Source organism: Coloeus monedula (assembly GCF_965178545.1).
Source record: "Coloeus monedula genome assembly, chromosome: 4".
NCBI lineage: Eukaryota > Metazoa > Chordata > Aves > Passeriformes > Corvidae > Coloeus > Coloeus monedula.
The window spans coordinates 27,936,756-27,960,250 of NC_138784.1; the positions used below are offsets into that span (position 1 = coordinate 27,936,756).

Consider the following 23,495-nt stretch of genomic DNA (forward strand, 5'->3'; position numbering starts at 1 on the left):
CGTAAGAATCAGCTTTTCTGTGACTAGACTGAGTGACCTTTAGTCACTTTAGATCAGTCAGGATCTACTGGACTTCTATCCCAAGAGGGCTGTGATACTTTTGCAAAGGGGGACTCTGCCCACTGGACTGCAGTGTGATGTTACAATTTGGGTTCATACAAAGCTTAAGGATGGAGAGAAATAAGCTGTGAACCTTTCACTTCTACATCACACGCATACGCCTGAACTTGGGTGTCCTGAACTTGGAACTGGGAAAGAAAGACACAAGTGCAAGGGGCTGGCAAATGCTGTGGAGACCATCTTTCTCTAGATCAGATAATTCAGCCAGAGAACTAGTTTGTTTGTGAGTCTGGTAGCAGCATGGACAAGAGAGCTGAGAGCATACGGGAAGTTGTAGATAAGACTAACCTTGCAAGAGTCAGAGGCTTCTCTCCAAAAATAAAAAGATTAAAGGTGTCCTTTAGCCACACCACTTGCCTTGACTCATCATGGCCCACTCTAGGCATAGAGCTTGTTAGACTGCTTGGGAACAGTATTTGGACATAAAAAGGTGTGTCCTAATCTCATTCATAAATTAAACATACAAAAAATATACATATATTGTATAAATTAACACATATATATATAAAGCCTGATTTTATATATATATGTATATAAATTCTAAATTCACATTTCTGTGATACCTGGAAGGAAGCATGCAAGAACAGCATATGGAGGGGGAGTTGCTGAACAAGGTTTCTCTGGTACAGAACAGGTCTGCCTAGGACAAACCTGCCTCCAGCAGCATTCCCCAGATAGCTGAAGAAAGGGGAAGTGCTTTTAGCTCCCATTCCCTCTATGTAGCCGTTTTCCTGAAGATACACAGAGCAGCTTCCTATATTCCCCATATAGGCCACAGGTCCAACCAACATCTGAAGAACCACCAGGCTAGAGCTGAAGAAGGAAAGGTAAACAAACATTAAAGCAAAAATCTATTATCATCCAGTCTGGTAAGGTAGTAATTTACAAGTCGGCAACAGAACCTGGGCACCACTATGTGGAGGACCCTTGTTTGCCTATGTCAAAACAAGTGATCTCAGTCCCACCTCTCTGATCCCTCTGCAAGTCTCTCAGTCTCTTATGATCACCACCCCTGTTTCTTTCTAAGATCCTGTGCTGTGTTCAACTGCCAAAGTACATCTTTGCTTCACAATCTGTCCAGCTTATGCCCAAAGGGGCAGCCAGTCATCTTGCAAACAGTCTCTTTGCATCCCACCAGTCTCTTTCCATCCCAAAGAGCACCTTAACTGTGTCTGTAGGGAAGAGACCAGATGTTTTCAAAGGCCTGGATTTCATTAGGGATTCCTGCACAATCTCACCTTCTGAGGAAAGTCAGCAAATTTCATCCGGGCAAGAAATCGCCTCACTTCTCCACGGCTGATTTTTGGAGTCCTGCTGTCCTTTAACCACACCATTCGACCTTGACTCATCATGGCCCACTTCAGGCCCAGCTTGCTGACCGAGAGAAATCCTGGCTGTTTTTCAGAGGTTGCAGTTGTTGTCACAGTGATGTGAAATGCATCCTTTTGGAGATCATTAATTCCAACTGGTCCATCAGAAAAGGGCAAGAAAATAGTGGTGAAGAGTAAATGATTATGTTTCTTCCAAAAGGAATTTTATAGCCCTTACTCAGTCAAAACATCCACTGGACTGAGGGTATATTCAATCTGACTTTACAATTCCATGTACCTCAGTTGATAAGGAAAAAATTATTTTAACATTTTTCCATGGAAAGAAACCGAAATATAGATCAGAAGTGGAAGGGTTTGTTACAGGTTATGCTTTTGGGCTTGACATAGGATATGAACATATTTCAAAAATACAGTTCACTTTCAGCTTTCCTTCCCACATCTGTTAGTAGTTATTGTTTACCTCTATAAAAGGGGAAATTTGTAAAGCACTGGCAAGTCAGGTGCCTCCAGTCACTACTGAATGATCTGTACAGACCTCAGAAATCCCAGTTTCTTAAAAACCCCTCTAAAAACAGTATTCTATTTGTTCTTGATTGAACTGTGTTTTTGATACAAGTCCAATTAGATGTTATTACTATGCAGCAGTTTTTCTATGCTTCCTGGCCTACTTCTCTCAGTTCTGGATGAACTGATCTTTTATCCCACACTGCCATGCACAAGAGGCTGGCTATTTGCCGAACCGCTTTAGAAAGAGCAAGGAAATCCAACAGGGACTGTACAACCTTGTATAGATGTTAAATGCAGATCTACTTTTCCCTGAAAATATGCTTAAGTATTTTGGATTCCCCCTTACAAAAAGAAAGAGGAAGAAGTAGCACAGCTGCTATCCCAAAGAGCAGGAGATGGCCAACAAAAGCAGAAGTGTATCTGAGGTGACAGAGAAAAGTTTTATAGTGATTCTCCATGCACTGCACTAAATTATAAATAGCTCCATGGAAAGCAACGCAACTTCTCTGGTGTAAAACATGCATTAAATCAAACTTGAACCTTTCGTTGGTTAAACATGTGTAAGAAACTTTGTGGATCTTTTACTTGCAAACTAGGGGGTGGACAGGAGGAAGATGAATCTTATTTCCCACTGTTATCCTACATGTGATGGACCTTAGGTGCTACCTTTAAAGGCACAGCTACAGCCCATTGTTTCTCACATTGTTTCTCCTCTCTCCCTATTTCTAGCCCAGGTTGTTTCTCCTCCATTTGTACTCACCTGCTGAAGCAATGACTTTGTCTGTTGCATTGGTGAGGTCCAAAAGGACTGTAGGAAAAACAGGATGGAGGAGATAGAGGTGGTGCAGCCCTGGGCGCTCAGGTCTGGGACCAGGTTGCTGTTGGAATGCAAGAGACAAAAACTTAACAGCTGGCTAGCAAAGGGGAGTCTAGCTTTGTCAAAAAATAAAGTTTTCTGACACTGTGTTGTTTTCACATGGATCAGAGAATGAAAATCTATGGTTTTATAAAGATGAAATCCTGACATCTTTTTCTCCCTAAAACAGAATTTGCTCCACAACTTCTATTTGGTAAGACTGAAATCTAGCTCTGTCCTATGCAGCCTGATGGGCAAAGCTACAGGCAGGAAGTTTGAGTCTCCATGCTGAACTGTGCCCCTGCATGGACAGAAGAAGTACTCTGGGCTGGGAACAAATCTACAGTAACAACTCTTCAGTGCTGCATGAAAAATGAAATTCACAAATTTTTGGGTTTGTGGATGCAAAATTTCTGTCAACAAAGCTTTATGGTGAAGAATTTACACACAAAACCTCCTGTGTTCAGGCTCAGAGAAGTCAGAATGTCAAAGTAAGAGATGTCCCTGACAGCCTTCTTATATGTTAGGTTTCAAGTTCAATGACAATAGGAATAAAAGACAGAGACTGCATGTGCTTCACAGAGAAACCTCAAAGTGAAGAAAGGATGCGTGCTCACCAAACTTTGTAACACAGGCTGTGTTTCATCAGCCCAGAAGAGAAAAACAGACTTCTTGTCCAAAGTCATGACTGAGAGTGCATCGAGTTGTTGCCTCTGCCACGGAAGTTCCTGGTTCCAAACAGGGAGGCCAGATTTGCCGTCTACCACCACCACCTCAAGGCATGGAGAGATCGAGCATTAATGGGTGTCAAGGCATGGGTATGCAGAGCCCCCTTGCAGAAGCATGGCCTGTGCTGTTCCCTTTCATGCCTGTGGCCACACAGTAATGAGTGCCAGCCAAAGAAACGGGAAAAGCGAGGACCAGAGAATGTTTGTCTCCTTTTAGCCAACCTCCCCCACTCCTATGCTGCCATTGCCCTCCTTGCCTTCACCTGTTTTACCTTTTTGTTCCCATCTCCAGTCTGTGCTTGCAGCATGAAGTCCAGAGTTTGGTCAGCACCAAAGTAACCTGGTACAGGCTGGCTGTAAATTTGGAAAAAGAAACACTCAGCCCCATGGTAGAAAAAAAGCCATTTCAGATGGAGGCAGAATAAATTGCCTTCATCCTCCATTCTGCCTCTTAAAATGGCAGGATTTGTCATGCTAAATATGATCTTTCATTCACTCAGAATTATTTTGACTGCCAGGAATCATTTGTTGGTGGATCAGAAAAGTGAAAAATGGTAAAGCAGCCCATGGTGCCTGTCAGCCATTCTTCAGAGTTGTCCGTGTGGGGGGCATCCCTTGATGGGCTGTGTAGACATCTGTTTATCTCCCTGTACATGACTCTATCATTCTTTCCTTTGCACGAGAACCTGTACAACTGTTGCTGTAATTATAGAAAATTATCCAGTCCTTCCAAAATGCATTGGCACATTTGACCTCCTGCTGAAAGTGGATTTCCAGGGCTGCCTTAGCTGTGTGAAATGGATCTTAATATACTCGCCATTAATGTCAGCCCATGATTCCTTGTATGCTTACTGCTGGCAGGTTTACAAGCCTTTTTATGACCTTAAACAGGTTAAATGAAGTCCCTTCTCATCCTCTCACTTCTGGGTGACATAACACATTAATATCTCTCATTACACTGTTTTTTAAACATCTTGCTTGCTTTTGGCTTTCTGAGCCTTGCCTCTGTCTTCCTTCAATTCACCACAGCTAGACACAAAGTTCTAAATAAGCACAGTTGAGTCCACAAAATTCACAGAACCAGAGATTTTATGGCAAGGCAGGATCATCAGAGTATATCCTCTCTCCTCTTATTTATGACCGATTACTGTATTTCACCCAATTAACCAAGTATCAGTAGGCTGACTTTGCCTCATCTTTGATGAGATGAATTCATCACTTCTCATGACAGTCAGTTCTAATGATTAATTTCACCCAAAGAAACATTCCTGCATCTTCATTTTCTTGAACGTGAATGGCTTTTGCTTCAAGGCACTTGTTCTTGCTATGCCTGTTAGCTTCTGTTTCTTACACATGCTTATGAACTCACCTCTCGGGCTTCTCATTGATCATATAAACTCAGGAATTCAAATCTTCCATGCTAAAACATTTTTTCCAGACCTTTTCTCAGTTTTTTTCCAGCTTCTCCTTTAAAATGTGCATGACAGAACGGTTCCTGAACAGCAATCCCACAGTACTGCAGTGGTTTGACTTTATACTTAGGACATCAAACAACGTCATTTGCTTGACAGACACCTTTGGCAACCAGGTGTTGCTTTCAAGGCAGTATCATGAGACACTCCTATAGCTTGAAAGCTCTCCAGTAACAAAAGGAAGTAGCAGGCAATTCTATCCTATGACCACAAACTCAAAACATCTCCTAAGGTGCCTCTTCTCATGTCCCTTATGGGTTAGAGTCAGTGGCAGATCCCACAAACTGAATGCAGACAGACTTAAGTACATCGGATGCTACCAATCAAGTGAAAAATCCCCTGGGCACTTTCTCAAATGAACCAGAAGGTTAGTAATTATTCTGCCCAACAGTAATCCCCACAGCAACCTGCTATTAATCCTCTCTCATCTGAAACATCCATTTACAACACAATTTGCAACTGCTTACTCAATTTCATGGTCTTGGAACTTCGCCCTTGTTTTATGACTACTGATTCTCCTTTATGGTTTTCCAGGGATCTTGTCAAAAGCTATCTGGAAATGCAGCACATCTGCAGTAGCCATGTGGGTTTTCTCAGAAATTATTCCCACAGGTCTGGACTTAGTCTGCCTGGATGACGTGGTGTACTTGGGGCAGGTTAACCCCGGAAAAGGGGCGCTCACAGCTGACTCTGTAAGCTTTGTCTAACAAGGAATTCAGTCAGTTTGACTCTGTGGTAACATCCCTGAGCTGAATTTGTCCCTCAGCCTGTGGTGCTTAAGTAGAACTTAAGTTCTAACACAATCCAAAAAACCCTCTTAATTAAATGCTTGCCCACAATACATTCCGTGCAGCGAATTTTGTCTTTCTTAACTCTGAGAAAACAGGTAGTCCAGGACTTTAGCACAATGGCCTAGAACACAAATTGCTTTCATTATTTTTCAATGATTATCAGACAGCTCCTCTACATGTATTGTACTCTGTCCCCTAGGAGGTCAGGAAACAGGAAGAAGCAGCAACCTTGAATACTAGCTGCCCAGAGATGTTGTGAAGTCTCCATCCTTGGAGATTTTTAAAACCTGACAGCACACAGCCCTGAGTAATTTGCTCTAGCTGAGTCTGCTTGAGCAGGTAGGTGGGATTAGGCAATCTCCAGAGAAGCCTTCCAACTTCAACCACACTGGTAAAGAAGTTTTCAACCCTTCTTGATTTGTATTTTCCAATTTATTACTGCATCCATTTAGAAATTTCTTGTGTATAACTGGTTCTACAGCACCTATGAAGTGGCTTTGCTTAGTCAGTACACACTTACCCTTTAAACTCGATGCCAGACACATTCAGAAGTCTGCAGATTCTGGGCCCAAAACACTTCTAGTCCATTTCCTTTCCCCATAGCACGATCAACTAGCCATAACCCATTCCTAAAGTCATGGTTTATGTCACCCATCAGCCCTCAAGAATGTGGACATTACCTGAATATCAAACATAGCTGAACACACTTTTTTTTTTTTCTTAATGAAGTTCCAGTGCCTTCTTCCCATTTATGCTCTTGACAGTTGGGTAAAACTGAGCTGAGAGCTGCTTTCTTTATTCTCAATACTAGAGCAAGCAATTGTTTCCCATATAATTTCCCTCAATTGTGCCCAACTGCCCTTTGCAAATATTTAATACTGGGCAAGCTGAAATTGCTGGTTATTACCAACCCACAAGATCTGGAAAATGACTTAATTTCCATGTGTGAAATTAGAGGATGAGCAGTATTATTTTAAGGTTTACATTTAGTATAGATGGTGTGCTAACTGTCATCAGAACGCTCATTTTCAGCTTTCAAGGAACATTAAGATCTCTGGGCCATACTCATTCACCTGCTCTAAATTCTTAACATCACTAATGTAACTGATCCTCTCCACTGAAGCCCTGGACAGCAGGTGGGCTGAATCACACATCAGTAATTCACTGAATTCCAATGCCCCATCATTCCCATGACTTCAGTGTCGCGTACCTGAATCAAGCCCCTTATTTGTGGTCACTCACAAGCACAGCTCAAGTTTCCAGCCTTCTGTTCCTTGCTCCCCCTGCCCTCCTCACTTGGCTCAAAAACACACCTCCAGTTCTTAGATTCCTCTGCAGACTTGGAGAATTACTGTCAATTGCTTTCTAAGGAACACATGTGCTTCCAACTGGAAGTCAGGAAATGTTACAGGAAGAAATAGGACAGAAAAATGTTCCCAGTAAGTTACCTGCTGATATTCTGCAGCTCCAGGGTCCAGTGGGGCTCCAGGTCCTGTCCCCTCAGCAGGATCAAGCTCTCTTTGGTTGTGATAAGCAGGTTGCTGCAGTTTGTGTCAGGTGTTTTCACTGTCTGGAGGAAGTCAACCCCCTCACTGGGACAAATGGAAAACAGAGAGGAAATCAAGGCTTGAGTCTGCACATCTCAGCAGTAGCTGCCTTTCCACATGGCAATTGCTACCAAAGATTTGAACTGTACTTGGAGAAGTCCATCTTTTCCCCAGTGACGTGGGTTCCTCAGTTAAGTGAGCTAATTCAAATATGGGGTCTTCTGAACATCATGAGTTACTATAAAAAGCGTGAAGTTTGCGAGTTCACATTTGCTCCCTCCCTTTATTCCTACAGAGGCCTGTTCCACAATTTGGCAGTAAAAAAGAATGAGCCGAGAAATCTAGGCCCACATAGACCGAGCTTCTCAAAGAGACTCCATTAGTTGGGAACACTTCTTTTTTTCCCTTCAGCTATGCATATGGGGCTGAAGAAAGGAATAAGGAACAGGAGAAGCTAAGGTCTCCCTTTTATCATACTCTGCACTTCTTTGGCTAGGACAACCAGAGGACAGGGAGGAAGTGATGAGCTCCCCACAATATTCCCCAGTTATCAACTGGACAGTGAAGGAAGGACAGTATTGAAGTAGAAGCGACCACCTCTGGGAGCACTAGTAAGTGCCTACCCTTCCCTTCCTCTCCCAGAAGGAGCAAGATGACAAGTCCATCTTCTACCTGTAAATGCCAATGAGCTCTGACAGGTTGACAGATCTGTGCTTTTCCCACTCTGGCTCCTCCTGCTGCAGCATTGCAGGAAAGTTGTCCCGGTTTCTGGCTTGGGTAAAGATATCCCTCAGGGCAACTGCTTGAACATTACCTGCCAGGAAGAGCAAAGATGAAGAGTCCTGACTGCAAAAGATAACCTAGTAGAACAGAGGGTGATTGGGACCACTGCAGTTGTGGTAGAAGGCAACGAAATGCCCAGAGCTGGAACTTTCCTGGCATGATGTGCCTTTGGGAAACTCCAAGGTTTTTGAGACTAGCAGGTATTGGTGCTCCTGGACTTTTCCACACCATGGCAGTGAGACTTGTGCTTTCGCTCTCCTAGCTTTTACAGCAGAAGGCATGGCAGAAATATTCCAGGGATGCTCTGGACCATTTTAGGTACAACAAATGTTTTCTCAGGAAGGTGAAGTGCTGCAAACCCAAGGTGCACCTTACCAAAACCAAACAGGATGTAGATGGCTCCCCGGCTGGTGATGTGGACTTGGGGGCCAATCACTTTCCCTTCTCCATTGGTGCTGTACTTCACAGGCCCACCCAAAGCAGTTCCAGTCTTTCCTGATACCAAGATGAAAAACACATCGGGCTGCAAAGAGAGAGAGGTAGAGATTTTTATCTTTCAGAAGTGCTTTCATGCACTTCTGCACCCAGAATCTTCCCCCAGCCCCACAGCATGAAGCTCCATTGATCTTTTCCCCCTCAGCAAGGCGTAGATAGTGTTTGCTTTCTCTTTGCTCAGTCCAGCTTCCTGGGCATCTTACAGTAATGTTTTTCTCTTGACACAAATGCATCAAATATAAAAGGGACTTCAAAAACCTGAGTTCCTCTAACAACATCAATGTTAGGATTGTGGGGAGGGATGAACGTAAAGGAAATCTGCATCTGAATCAATCACACAAGTATTTCTTTCTTTCGGATAAGCTAAATGCTCCTTTCTTCAGAGATCCATCCCTACACTTCAAACCACACATGCACTGAACAGAAACAAATAATTCTCAAGTCTCAGTCAGGTGCAAATAATGACCCTTCTGTTCATTCCCAGCTGTCAAGAATGCAGGTAGTGTCATTATTGTTTGATCTCACTGCTCTGACCTACTGGAAGAAAAAGGGTGCTTTTCAGCAAAATCCAAGGGAATGAAAATTAGGGGCTCTTGCGGTTCCCATTACAGTCCTTCCACATCAGGCTGTTTTGCCTATACACAAAGAGTAAAGGTCCTTCCAAACCTTGAGTAGGGATATGCTGTACCTGTGTCTCTTTGAGAGCCAGAACAACAATATCCCTAATCCCATCTCCATCTACATCTGGAAGAGTTGCAGCTGGTGCAGCCAGGATCCCACTTGAAAGGTGAATGGAGTTCAGTGTCCACATGGTCTTGCCTGTGGGAAGAACAGGATAAAAGGGACCTAACGTATTAGGGCAACCAGAGGGCATCCCTAGAGGGTTCCACAAAACCTTCTTGAAAAGGGAGCAAGAGAAATTATTTTTCCCATTCTGTGTGAAGGGGAAAGACAAACCTACAAACTGCAGACAAGTGCAATTCTTCTCCCAGCATTTCTTCAGATTGCCTTTGAGTCAGGCCTCAAGTCCTACTCTGCTTCCTTCTTAGCATCTCTCTAAAATACCTGAGCCCTAAACAATTTCTGAAATAGCAGAGAATATTTAACGTTCACTTTTGGAAGGAGAACCTAAATGAGAGTGCTGCTCTGCAGGACAACAGTTGTTTGCCTCAGCCAGCAGAAAAGGCTAGGTAGATGCAAGGAAAGGGAACAGATGGATAGTTCTGATATTCAAAGTGCAAATCTGTGTCTCAGTTATATTCCCAGCAGCAAATTACCACTCCAGCATGACATGCTCACTCCACCTCAGGGTGAAAGCATGTTAGCAGACAGGATGTCAAATGGTTCAGCAGTCCAGCATGGACCCACCTGGGAACTCAGTAAAACCAGATTTGCAAACTTGCAAATAAACATCAAAAAAAGGCAACAATTAAATTTGATGCTTTTACTTTTTCATCATTCTTTGCCAACACTTCTGCTTTTTCAATCTTTAAAAATGCTCTTCTGCTGCTGCTGCTCTGTAGGATAAGGTTTGCCCCTGTATGATAAAGTAAACCAAGTGCCAAACTTGTACATTAATAACACTACTACTGCTGGTAAAGGAGGCAACTCATGGTCCTGACCATGCAAACACTTTGCAAGTAACCTGGTCCCTAAAAGCATTTGAAAAGCATGCAAAGATAGCTACGGGTAAAATTAGAGGAAACTTGAGAAGTTATATTCACATCCTAACAGAAGTTCTAACGGTATGGAAATTATAGGATAAAATACAGTTGCTGCTCCCTGGTTGGAATGCAGTTGGCATGCCCGAAACCTACTCCACCATGATTCCCCAATCTGCAACCATAGCACCTGCTAAGGGGGATGGAACAGAGGGTGGAGTGGAGTGGGAATACCACGGCCAGACTGTAGAAATCCTTGCAGGGAGGGGAACTTGATGTTACTTTGCAGCTGATAAAACTGCATAGCATCTGTCAGCCAGGGGAGACAGGAGAAGATGTCTTGTTGTTGAGCCAGTAACTGTGGTGAAATCATTCTCCTTGGATGAACTTGGTTCACTAAAACCTAACTGTAATATTAACACATGCCTCCATCCCAAAGTTACCCGCCTTCAAGGTACCTTTTTGTCGATTCCAAAAACAACCCTATACCTACCTATGAATATTTCTGCCAATGAATTAATGTGGTAGAACAAACAGCAATCACAGAATGAAGGTTCACATGATCAAGTGATTAAAAAAGCAATATTCATTCACATCTAATCAATTCAACTATGGGCCTAATTTCTCTGCAAGGTTTCCTGGATGTCGTGTATATCGTTATATAACTTTTCCAAGAATGCTGTTCAGCTCTGTGGTGCTGTTAGGTAGGTCCTGACTTGTACCAGCAGCTCAATGCTAATGAGAACAGACTTTACATATTCTTTATGACATGGGGATGCTACAGGATAAGATTAACACTTTGAAATATTCTGAGATGTAGGACGAAGATGCTGCCGCAGAGATGAAATGTTTTGGATTCTCTTATCCTGTGTAACTAGAAACTCATTAGTGTTTTGACTCCTTCCTGTGTGCCACTAACAGCCACTGTGACGTGCTAGAACCAAATTATTCATGTTTATTAGTCCTTCAAAGAAAACAACAAAGCAGTAGCATATTTCTAATATGCTGGTAGTTGACTTTACCTGTGGAGGCACTGAGAAGGCTGAGGAATTTTGACGTTCCTGTAACAAGGCAGACAGGCCCTGCAGCTGCCCCCAGTGACAGCCCATTGCACTGCAGACTCCGAGTCTCCTCTGGAAGCTGGATGGACCACAAGGTGCTGCCATTCATACCAGAAAGTGCCACCACAGTTACGGAGGGTCTGGAGACACCTAGAAGAGGCAGGAAAAAGAGGATGTAATCCCTTGGTATCAGAGGGATTACTATGACCACGTTGCCTTGGGTCCTTGTGCTGGAGTTCCAGCTCTAGCTCCTGGAATTGAGCAGTTCAAGACAGACAAATCCACACTGCCTGAAACCAAAGGTCAAATGTCACCCTGTGGCTGAATTTCTCTGCCACAGAGCCTAGCAGTGATCTCCAAACAAGCTGGGCTGAACATCAACAGCCCAGAAAATCATGGAGGTTGGACCTGAGCTCATAGCAAGAAATGTGGTCAGCTGGGCAGAGAGAACCAAGTTCCTGGGGACAATGTGCTCAGTTGTGCTGACTTTGTGCTGACTTCCTCCTGTGAAATTTACTGCTGTCAAACCAGATTGACTCTTCTGATCCCCTCCTCCCTTAACAAAACAGCTAGCACCAAGGGGAAACTTTAAGTGACTCCCAAGGTAGATGTCACCTCATATGAAAGTGCTGGCTTGTTTGTAATTCTGGAGCAACAGAAGGTGATTGGTGGTCTGAGAGCTTTTTCCTTTGTTTTCCAAAGGAGTTTCATTATTGTGAGAAACAGACTGAACGAAACCAATTGGCGTAACTCGGCATTCTTTTTCCAATTCACCAGTTAGCACAAAATAATTGTGAAATAAAGTAGTCTATGCTGTTTCAATTGACTGTTGTCTCTGACTCCAAATGTGATCAACTTTTAGCTCAGCCTGCCCTCAGCTATCAGAGTGGTTATTGTAATTAATCTCTACCTAGTATGGTCGTATCACAGTTTAAGATGAACTCCCACACATTTCAAAATAACAACAGACCCAGTCAACTTCTGTCTTACTAGCAACACATACAACATGTGATCTGATAACAAAAAGGGCATATATGGGCCACTGGCTAAATACAAGTCTGAGTCCACTCTCTAAATCAGACTAACTCTCTTCTCAAATTGAACATCATGTGGCTTATGCTAAGGGGTTGCCCCAGATCAAGTTATCTTCATCACATTGATAGGGACCAAGAATAACTAAGTCCTGAATGCAGCTCACAGCCGTTGTGTGTACAAGCTGGAGAAACAGTTAAAAATGTCACAGTTTACTCCCCCAGGTGCCTATCCCAAGCTTATCTCTACTTGGCACTGTGTGAATGCTCCAAGCACAAGCTACAGGCGGGCTGATATCCAGCTATGTGAGTTTTGGATTGTGATCTGCTTACACCTGTTTTAGTGTCTGGTTTTTGTCTTCCAGCCCAGGATGCAACTAGGTATGAACCAGTTTCATTCAGAAAATGCTGACTATATGTATATCTGGGATAAAAAATAAAAACAATGCAATGGCAAAAATACAGAATGCAAGGACAGACTATATGAACTGAATACAGCCTTTATGTCAACAGTATCTTCCTCTCTCACTTATTTTTTAAGTTACTTTACAGTTTTCTCTATGTTCATAGGTTTCTTTTTATAGGAATTGCTGTGAAATACCGAGGGCCTTCCTTGGGCCATGGAGAAAGGCATCTTCCCTATCCTCTAACAATATTTTTATTAGCGCTTTGAACAGCCAAGGCATTTTGCTCCCACAAGAATTTTCTTCAGGTTGTGCAATGTATGCTTGCTCCCTGAATACATCTCTGAGACTGAACAGATTCACCCAGTATCAGGTGATGCCAGGATAAGCAGATGCAGTACAGCAGGCAGCTGGGAATCTCCAGGACTTCAGAAGCCCAGGGCAACAGGATGCCACCAGATTTGGCAGCCTCTGCGTAATGGTGGCCAGTATCAGCAGGCTCTGCTATGTTACCTGAAGGGTGTGAGGGCTAATAAAGAGAGCAAGGCAGCCAGGAGGAGGAAGCAGGGTAATACCTGTGAAACAGCCAGGCACAGTAGCTTCCCCATCATCAGTCTATTATTTGTGAATTAACAATGATTTGGAGCCTGGCAAGTATATGGAGTGACCTGGAGAAAAAGGCAGCAAAGTGAGGGTGTTTGCTACAACACTAACCTACAAACAAAGTAAGTGTGCACAAATGCAGGACAAAGAGATGGAGTTGCCCCAAGATGAGGTAAGGGCAAACACATGATGTTGACCAAAAGGCATATGAGCACAGGCTTGTAATGCAAATTTTAAGCATGACCAACCACAGGCACAGCAATTTTAAGGAACTCTGAAAAGAGCAATGCAGTGGATTTGCAGTGGCAGGAGCTCTTCCTGTGTGTAAGACAAACATACAAAGGTCCATACTAACACATGAAGAGGAATGGAAAGGAGCTGCAGTGCTTACCCATGACACTGGCATTCATCAAGGCAGTGAAGACAATGAGGATGTCAGGGAGGCCATCACCATTCACATCACACAGTTCCAGTGGGGATAACACACCACCTGCAACAATTACACAGAGTCACCGCATGTCAAAAAGGCCACCCTCTTTTTTCACACCGGGAGAGGAGGGCTGGCCCAGAAATGAGACTTGTGGGTAGACAAGCCTCACAAAGTCTGCTAAGGAACCACCAAGGGCAGGCAGCTCACACCATGGTAAGATCTTTCATTGCATGGAAAGGCAGAAATGTAGCATCTGGGTCAGAGAAAGGAAAAGGAAAAATGGAGGAGCTAACAGAAAAAGATTCATGTTTCCCACTTCAATTTCTGGGGTGATGTGGAGCCATGTATCTTATGAAAAGCTTAGATTTGGAAGCCAGGGGCAGAAAGCAAGGAGGGAGAGACATATCTAGACCTGGCAGAAATTATTTCACAATACAGTGTTACTTTATTGCAGAAGCCAGAATGGGAGATACTTTAGACATGTTACCAGTGGCCCATACAGGATAACAGAAGATCTCAAATGTTGATTTATAAATTCAAGCAGGACAAAAAGACAATGGAATAAGGTTAGTTAAGCTAGTTAGAAGACACAAAGACCTCAAACCCTCTCCTCTCAAACACAACCACATACTTCAGCATGGAGGTACTGGTAAAGTCCAGGCTGTAGAAAGGGAGGCACTGTATTTTAAAGTGGGCTGGGCCATCTCCATCTGGAACAGAGCACAACATCCAGACAAAAAGGCAGGATGGAGAAGAGTCAAAATAATTTTTGATGTTGGCAGAAACAAAATTTTGTGGCATTGTTATCTACTGATGCCAGATTTCACAGGCCTCAGCTTCAAGAGTGAGCAGAACACAGCGACCTGTCTATCATCTCGGAGCATCTGCAGTGGTGAGGGATGGCCTCTGCTCGGACCTTGCCCTCCCAGATAGGTCTCTCCCACCGATGCCCAGCCTGGGAGCTGCCACCTCCCCCATGCCAGATGCTGTTCCTGGGGCTTTCTCACCTGCTCCCTGACCTAGGTTGCGGTTCCAGGTGTTATGCAAGTCTCTAGGGGGACAGGGAATTAGAAATGCGCACACCAACACAAGAATCATCGAGATCACCACAGTGAGCAAAAAGATCGCAGTGCGCAGGTATGGCATGAGGGAGGGAGCAGCCTTCTGCTCCAAACTCCCAGCTGGCTCTGCAGGATAACCCTCGGGCGCGGTCTCTGACGTGTGCTGCTTTGTCATCCCAATCTCCACATCAGAATCGGGGTCCTGTATCTCTTCAGGAGGGCTCTTCCCGTTCTTGACCCCCCCATTCTTCTGGATGTTGAGTACGAGGTCATCTTCACTTTCATCACTGTCAGCCTGAGTGAGGGGATCATATTCCCCAAGGTCTGGGCTCTTCTTTCCTGAGAAAAAAGATGGAGAGAGACAAACATGAGTTCCTCACTTTTGCAGGATCTCAGTGAAGAAAAGGCTGCAGTGGAGAGTGACACAGAAGGGATGACAGAGTAGTCTGCATTTTGCATGGATCCAAGTAGTGAGACGTGTGAGAGAAATGACAGGGTCTCTCCATGTTTCACAGTAGCAGCTGTGGGAGAAAAGATGCTGACAGTTTATTTTCCTCAGCCAAATGTGTGTGTGTATACATATATGGATGTGTATGCATATGTCTGTATGGAATTCATGGCCGATTTAATTCTAATACTTTCTTGACTGGTAAAGAGATACATGAACTCTCCCTGAAGATGAGGGAAAAGTGATTTTGCCCCTTTAGGCCAATAACATGCTGACGTCTGGAGGGATCAGGCTGCTCCTCCAAGACACCACTTTCTCTGCATGGCTCAGCTCTGTGTGAGGGAACGTTCCAACCCCTGCAGCAGGCAACCACAGTGCACCTGCTCTGCTCCTGCTCCCACCAGAGCCAACAGCCTGTGCTTAGCCTGTCCCAGATAGAGAACTTGGTACTGATCGCTTCAGGTGGTGGTACAGGAAAGTAGCTTAGCTTTACGTGTCTCCTGCACAGATGCCCAGCACACAGACGACTTCTCCCCCAAGCCCTAGACAGCCACAGGGAGTGTGGTGAGGGCAGGTATAGAGGCCAGTCACACACCCTGGCATAAGCCCAGTGCCATCTGTTTATGGTGACAGGAAAGATCACGCAGACTCACTGCCCTGAGCTACGAGTGGAGGGTCACGTCTCAGGGAGCTGCCCTGTGCCACAAGGCTGGGCATGGAGCCACAGCCACTGCTCTGATGATTGCAGAGTCTCAGTGTCTGGTTCTCTCTCTCCTATTCCAAGGTGGGACTTTGCTATCTGAGGTATCTGTCTCATTTCCTTTTGTTTAAAGCTGATCTGAGACAGGAACCAGCTTGTGCCCGAAGATTCCTGACATGATACATGCAAGGCATAACTAATAAGCAAAAACATGCAAGCTGTAACCCCTCTCAGACAGGAAGACGATGGGAAGGCTTTACAAAGTGGAAATTTTAGGGTTTTCATGATTATTCTTCCTAACTACGATACTATACCTTACTTTTGGTTTTCCTGTTAAAGACAGGCTCAAGTTACAGATGTATAGTAGTACCTAGTTAGTGCAACACACCTATTTTGCATAATCTAGAGTGTATTTTGCAGCACAAGTATCTCATTTCTTCCTCGTTTCTCACCCCACAAAAGGACCTTCACTTTCCCTCTGTCTACTACTTATAAGTGGTATTCAACTTCTTTTTTATGATTTAAGAAAAGCTTTCAATCCCACTAAAAACCAAATGCCCCACACTAAGTGGAACAGCCAGGACAACTCACCTACACTGAACAGAAGGAAATAAAAATATCCAACAAGCTCACATATCTAAGTCAGACTCTTCCTTTTTGAACTAGGGGCTTCTACAAAAGACTCAAAAATCTGGTGCACATACACAGTCCAAAAAGCAGTTCCTTGTGTAGGCAGAGCACCCAACCAAGAGACACTGCATTCTTATGGGTTGGTCTGGTGTATCCCTGTGACATACTGCATTGTTTCACATAGGTCTGTTCTATACATGTGTTCAAAAGTGTGGGCTTTTCAGGAAGTCTTGATAACCTTGGCTCCATCCTGTAAGTGCACAGAAGGCCACGGACCTTGGTGGCACACAGCTCTCTGCTCAGAGGCTGCAGCGTAAATTTCACAGGTGTCTATATCGTCGGTTGTGCTGAAAAGTGACCGAAAGACTACTCAGTCAAACAAAAAATTCCAGAGAGGTCTCACTGCCAGGGTATTTGTGGCTTCTCACAACAGATCCAGATGTGCCAGTTCAAGCCAGGTCAGACTGGCATGAAAAACAAACGTGGCTGGCCCAAGAGTAAATGGTATTTAGCCTGGGAAGTCAAAGTCGGACAGTTATGTTAACTAGACTGCTCCCAATTTTGGAAACTGGTGATCCTTCAGTAAAACAACTCAAAGTGTACTTATGCTTCAGATATACTATGATTTAATTATTTTATTTCCAAACCGTCAACCAAAAGACTGGAACCGGCTGTTCATTCTTGAAGCAACCAAAAGCATTGGTGCCAATTAAATTTATCTGGAACGGTTTTGTTCTGGATCCCTACGAGACAGAAAGGACGTTGAAAATACGGCTCACCCACTCCTTGAAATGGCAGGGACTGAGATGCTGGCAGTGGTGTGAACCACAATCTGTAACAGGAACACCTGTCCTACTGAAAACCACTGATCAGTGGCTAGAAAACAGCTACTACACAGTAATGATAGCTTCTGATGATCTACATAGGAAAGAATCTGCAGAATTATAAGAGAGCTATAAAGCAGAGAGCTGCTCAGTCTTAATTTGTGTCTAAGCCTGACTAGGAATCACAAACTGGCACTCTTTTGCCCTATCTTTCCTCAAAAGGTTATCTGGCATGCCCACAAGGCACAGCCACTCAGTAAAGTCAGGCATAAAGTGCCCTGCTGAATTTTTTTTTTTAAGCCAAAATAAGGGAAGGTACTGCCCTTTAAGAAGGGCTGTTGGAGCACTCATGTAGCACATGTCAAACCCAATTATATATCTAATCTCAGAGGATTCAAACGCTTATCTCCCACTGTTCATAGAGAACCTTAACCAATCTGTGGGTGTTCTGGGAATGCTGGCAAGGATCTGCTCAGCTCAGCTTCCCAAGGCTGTTCTGTGGTGCAGAGAACATGTAACTCATGATTCACCTGGCTGGAGAGAGAGCAGAAGAAACACGACTCTTCATCCAAATTTTAGGTCACTTACTGTGGGAAGGAGAGATAACACATCTGGCTAATCAATCCCAGATGATTTTTCAGCACGAAAGTACAAACAAACATAAAACCCAGTAAAGAATGTGTGAAAACAGAGGCAGTCTCACATCATTTAGAGAATGATGATTTATTTATAAGTGCTCCATAAGTCAGTTTCTTTCCTTTCTGGTTAACAACAAGGCTCAGGCTGGGGGAAAACAGTCTGTCCAAAACTGCCTCTGTTGCAAGCAATCAGCTGCCAGGGAATACATACAGTTTTCAGTTTTCCATTGTGGAAGTAGAGACGTTAAGATCTGAGCTGGCCTCTTGGTCAAACTCTCACCATATCTCCTGAAATGATAATCACAGTGTAGCCTTCATGAGAAATGAGTCTCTGTGCTAAAGAAAGTGGCAGTTCTGTGGCCTTATGTAGGTACCAATCTGTGTAACTCACATTTTGTTATCTGTCTTCCAAAGAGACTCCAAGTGTATATAAACCTTGCATCCACTTTACAGGTGTGGAGCCAGGATCAGCAGTCCATTTTCCTGCTGCTCTGTGTTCCCTCCCTCCTGCAGGTAGAGTCAACAAAGCGTCTTCTGTTCTGACCTGCTCTGAATCATATTCCATTTTTCCACAGCATCAGTGATAAAACAGAGGTTCCCATTCAGAGGCCCATGGTTACAATCAGAGGAAGCTACTGGTCACATCACCCGGGATTTTTTTTTTTTTTTTTTTGCAGCCACTGGAAGAAAAGGAAATACTGATGATAGAGGTTTTCAAAGGCAGAACAGAGGGAAAATGCCCCAAACGTATTGGCCTTTAAGGGCAGTAGGTGTCTAAACTGCACTTCATGACTTTGAAAATCCCCTGTGTATTTGCCAAATGCTGTTTTTGCACAGACAGCTCTTGCAACTACTGCAGCAGAAGAATGTGGCCTCTCAGTGAAGAACAGATGATCATCGTGTGACCATGATCTGGAAAGAAGGCACCCGTGAGGTGATCTGTGTTGAAATGAGGCCCCAGTTATAATAAAATATTAATTTCTTGTGCTGATGGCTTCAAAGATATTAATTGTAATCTTATTTTTCTGGTTTCAACTGACTGGAAAGGCTTTTCTTTGCACTCACTTTGGAGTGAAAAGAGCAGATTTTGAACTTCAGAAGAGTGCAATTTTCACACTGGTTCCAGTGTCTGTTGTACTCACTTCACGTTCTGTTTATTCTTCTGGCAGTTGGCAGGCACCAGTCAGTGGATACTGCAGACATATCTCTAAGCCCATGAGGAGGTAAGTCGCCACATATTGATTCTTAATTAATTTAATGAGATGCAGCAGGAAAAACAGATATAGCAACAGGCTTTCTGCTTTCTCATTGCTGTCAGAAGTTGCATTTTTCAAGAATTAAATGCACAATAAAAGTATGATTTCTGCAGTTTAACCTAAGGACTGATGCAAGAACTGTTCTCTTAAGCGCAGCTGCAAGGCCTGTTACGATCTTTTCCAAATCAGTGTCTCCCAGCAGCAGATATCAAACAGATCATGCTGGTTCCAAAGGTCCCAGAAGAGATCTGAGACCTCATGGTAATGTATTCCTTCCCACTCTGACAAACATATATATATATATATATATACATGTATGCGTAAAACCAGTAAGAAACTGACTTGCAAACAAAATTTCTTTGAATGAGACTCAACAGGCACCACATAAACTAAAAGTAACCCTTAACACCTGGCAAGGGTTATGAAAAGATGGCAGGAAGGACCTTGATGATGACATTAATGTGACCTTCATGGACTGATGGAGGAAGAAAGTACAGTCAGTCCACTGAGTGCAGCCTCACAGACCGGGGCAGTGCAGGGCCACGGCGGTGTGTAGTGCCAAGGAGGAGCCCTCCCCAGCAGCACACAGCTGGGCCCTGTCTCTGTCCCAAATGCAAGACACTTTTCAGAAGAGCAATGAGGCACTTTCGCATTGAAGTTAATGCAGCCAGGTGCATTGGCACCATCTACAGTACATCCACCAGCAACTAGCATGCTCCCAAGATCTGGTTTGGCAAGGTATTTTAATTCCCTTTTCATCTCCTTACTTGAAGAGAATGGCTATTGGACTGCTGCTCACCACACACAATAGCCCTTTATGCTTGAATATCCCTTCATCTCGCTGAAAATCTCTGGCTGGAAGGTGCAGTGGCGGCAGGCAGCCTTTAAACATTTACCTGGGTAATCGCAGTGGCACTTACCGAACTCCTGGCCTGGCTTCTGTGGGTAAAAGCCGGCAGGAATAGATCTGAGAGGCTCCGCGCTTTCTTTCCTCCCGCGCAGTCGCCTCGCAGGGCCGCGGCCCAGGCTCCCTGTGCTACACACGACGCCCTCGGGGCCCCGAGACGCTGCCCCAGCCCCTGGGTCCCGCCACTCGGCCGCGGGCCCCCCGCGGAGCCCAGGGGCCGCCTGCACCGCCGGGCCTCACCCCACATCGCCACATCACTGTGGCAACGCGCCCCGCAGCCCTCAGGCAGCGGCACCCGCGCCTCCCGTGAGCAGGGCTGCCCCGGGCGCGGCTGTACCTGGCCTGACCTGCCCCCGTCCCGCCCCGCCCCGCCCCGCCCGGCCTGGCCCGGCCGGCGCCCGGTCCCTCCCGCGGGAGCGCAGCCCTTACCCGGCAGCTTCAGCGCCCGGGACAGCACCGTAGCCATGCTTGACACGGCAGTGCGCACGCGCCCCGCGCCTCCGCGACCCGCGCCTCCGCGCCCCGCGCCTCCCCGCGCCTCCCCGCGGCCTGCTGGGAATTGTAGTTCCCAGGCGTGAGGGGGCCCGTGGCCCTTCGTGTTCCTCATGACCGGGAGGGGCGGAGACCCGCAGGGAGGGGCGGGCCGGTGGCAGCGAGCCGTGACCGAGGACAGCCCGGATCTCCACAGCCTGCGCGACTCTGTGGGCACAAACACATGGAAAATACGCTTGTCATCCTGAGTGGTTTGCACAGAAAGTGCCAGTCCTTTTAAATTGTTCTTGCTATAAATATATGCCTTCATTCTTGGAAAGCTTTTGGTTGGAAGAAATCTAGTTGTTTCCGTTTTATTTTGCAATTTTATTTTATTTTGTTTTATTTTATTTTATTGTTGTCATTGATTAATTACAAAAGACGGCCAGGTTGTTTTCCAAAGCTGTCCTCAATCATCACCGCAGCCTTCCGAGGTACATGATGAAGTGCACTCTCCCTTTCCCACAATGGGGAAATTGAGCAAGGAGGGTTTTGTGGCTTCCCCAAAGCCACAAGGCTCCAGCTTCCTGATTCCCAGGCCCACACAGCGGCCATCTAACACTGCCACTTCTTCAAGTCATGATTTGTGTGAGAACTCACAAGGCAATGTCCTTTGTCACTGAATAAGAGGAAGGAGTACTGGCTAAATACATCAAAAGAGACTCCGCTTGGCTAATGAACACATCACATTTTCTCAGCATCTGCTGCTGCTCTTGCTCTCCCCTGTTTCAGGTGCTGTTTCTGCAAATAATGTACTTAGTCTTTCGTGTCCAGGTCTGTCTTGGAACTCCTTAAATAGTAACAACAAATAAGGAGCAGAAGAGAGACACCAAGTGGTCTAGCTGGTGAAGTGAATTTTTTTTTTTTTTCAGATACGAATGGGAAAGAGAATAGTTCTGATCCAAAATCTTTTGGTACCAGAGGGTTTTTTTCCACTGATGTCACAAGGCTTCAGAGAGAGACCTACCTGAGAACACAGCACTTGCGGGGGCAGTCCCAGGTGGCAAGCTCTGGAGAAACCATCACAGTTCTTGTTATTCTTTCCCTTCCAGGTCTTTCTGAATACAGAGGTTTTCTGTTCCATATGCCATTTCCTGTCCTCCAGGCTTTGATTTAAGAGCAGTGACAGCCCTGTATCTATGTAAATATTTACAGGATAGATCCTGGATCCTTTACAAGTCTCAGTTAGCAAAGCCTGTGATAGACAGGGCAAGAGCTGTCCAGCAGAGTGACTCCTTCTAAGAAAATGCTTCTGGTACCAATTAGAGCTGGGAGCAAAAGAATGGCAGAAAACAGCCAGAAGCAGGAGCTGGGACGTCTGGTGTCCTCATTTGTGATCTTCTAACATCTGGCACACACACATACAGTGCAAAAGCCCATAGTTTGCAATGCTTTTACATTCGTGGTACAGCATAACCCACTCTTAATTTCATGCCTCCCTGCAAAAATGGCTTGTTCCCCAAGCCCAAAATTCACTGGGAGGCTAATGGATTGCAAGGACAAGTGATTTGTGGTTAAACTGATGCTTTTGAGGAACATATGACTAAGCGATATGTTCAGAGGATTTAATGATTTGCAAAGCATGAGAAATGAAGTTTTCCTTCTTTATGCTGTGAGTGTAAGCTGATTTGCATATAAATTGGACCTGTCAAGTGTTCTAGTATCAATCAAAAAGTCGCAAATAGATCATTAATTTATGTGAATGTCACTGTTCATTTTATTTATTTTTTTTCCAAAGCAGTTTGAAAAAGCCAGATGCCAAAAAATGAGATACTTGGGGTTAAACTTGGAATTCTGAGAGCTTTGTGTAGACAATGTGGTCATTTAGAAAAATGTTACAAGCCAAAAAGCATGAAAATACACAGCCACCGGCCCCTCATCAGTGTTAAGCCTGTGCCACCCCTTGCTTCTTGCCACCTGTCTGCCAGAGATTACAACCTTTTCCAGCCTGCTGGCACAGAAACCTCTGGTTGCTCCTTGACCCTGAAAGGAGCCACATTAAACACTGCTATTTAAGGTCCTCCAGCTAGAGAAGGTCACTCATGCAGAGCTGCACAATGGAGTGATTGCATACACAGCTCTGCTGTAAGGTCAGAGGGGCAATCACCTCCTGACGAGCTGCTGGGGCAGGAGCTGTTCTCAGCTGTACCTTTTTCCAGGTGTCCAGAGGGAAGAAATAACCTGTGTCTTTGCATTCCTGTTAGTAGTAAGCTAATACTTTTACCTGTTTAATTCATCCCATCCTCCTATTTTGCATGGCTACATGACAAGGCCAGGAAAACCATCCTCTTTCCTCCTGTGCCTGGCTGAGTCCTTCCATGACAGAGCTGTCACACAGGAGTAGACATTGCAATAAATAGGAAATGCTTGTTCAAACAACAACCAAGCAATGAAGGATAACAGTAAGAAACAATAAAAGCAATTAAACTCAGGAAATTGATAATAACATTTCTATCAGGTGGAAAACAGCGGGGACACTTCAGGAAGTTTTAAGTAGTGCAGATGACCATGGAGTTTCTAATGAACCCATGCAGTAAAATCAACACCAGTTCATCCCAGCATGAGAAAAGGCCAAAAGGTGGTCAGAACTGTACAAAAGTTTCAGCTGTGCAGCACCTGAGGTTGTGGGATGTGCCCACATGCTGCCATCACAGGGGCTGGCATGGAGTGTGTTAGTTGA

At 44.7% G+C, this 23,495-nt stretch overlaps 1 protein-coding gene across 1 annotated transcript; it reads right to left on the reverse strand.

The window, feature by feature from the left end:
* Positions 1–689: 689 nt before the first annotated feature.
* On the reverse strand, positions 690–20,757 carry FAM234B (family with sequence similarity 234 member B). Its single transcript, XM_082280099.1, has 13 exons — positions 20,714–20,757; positions 14,828–15,220; positions 13,782–13,880; positions 11,314–11,502; positions 9,319–9,449; positions 8,511–8,658; positions 8,025–8,166; positions 7,254–7,397; positions 3,815–3,896; positions 3,432–3,587; positions 2,719–2,836; positions 1,359–1,585; positions 690–933 (listed from the first exon to the last, which is right to left on the reverse strand). Exons 1-13 carry the CDS (start codon positions 20,748–20,750, stop codon positions 928–930), a joined length of 1,872 nt encoding a protein of 623 aa, XP_082136225.1. The 5' UTR covers positions 20,751–20,757; the 3' UTR covers positions 690–927.
* Positions 20,758–23,495: the final 2,738 nt, after the last annotated feature.

What these genes read in the sequence shown, in the direction of transcription:
- FAM234B (XM_082280099.1), bottom strand. Translation starts at nt 20,750, where the DNA reads ATGGCTACGGTGCTGTCCCGGGCGCTGAAGCTGCCGG. An exon ending in CAACCTAGGTCAGGGAGCAG is followed by an intron (nt 13,881 to 14,827) that starts GTGAGAAAGCCC and finishes TAATTGTTGCAG; the next exon opens with GTGGTGTGTTATCCCCACTG. An exon ending in CAAAGTCATTGCTTCAGCAG is followed by an intron (nt 1,586 to 2,718) that starts GTGAGTACAAAT and finishes CTGATGGACCAG; the next exon opens with TTGGAATTAATGATCTCCAA.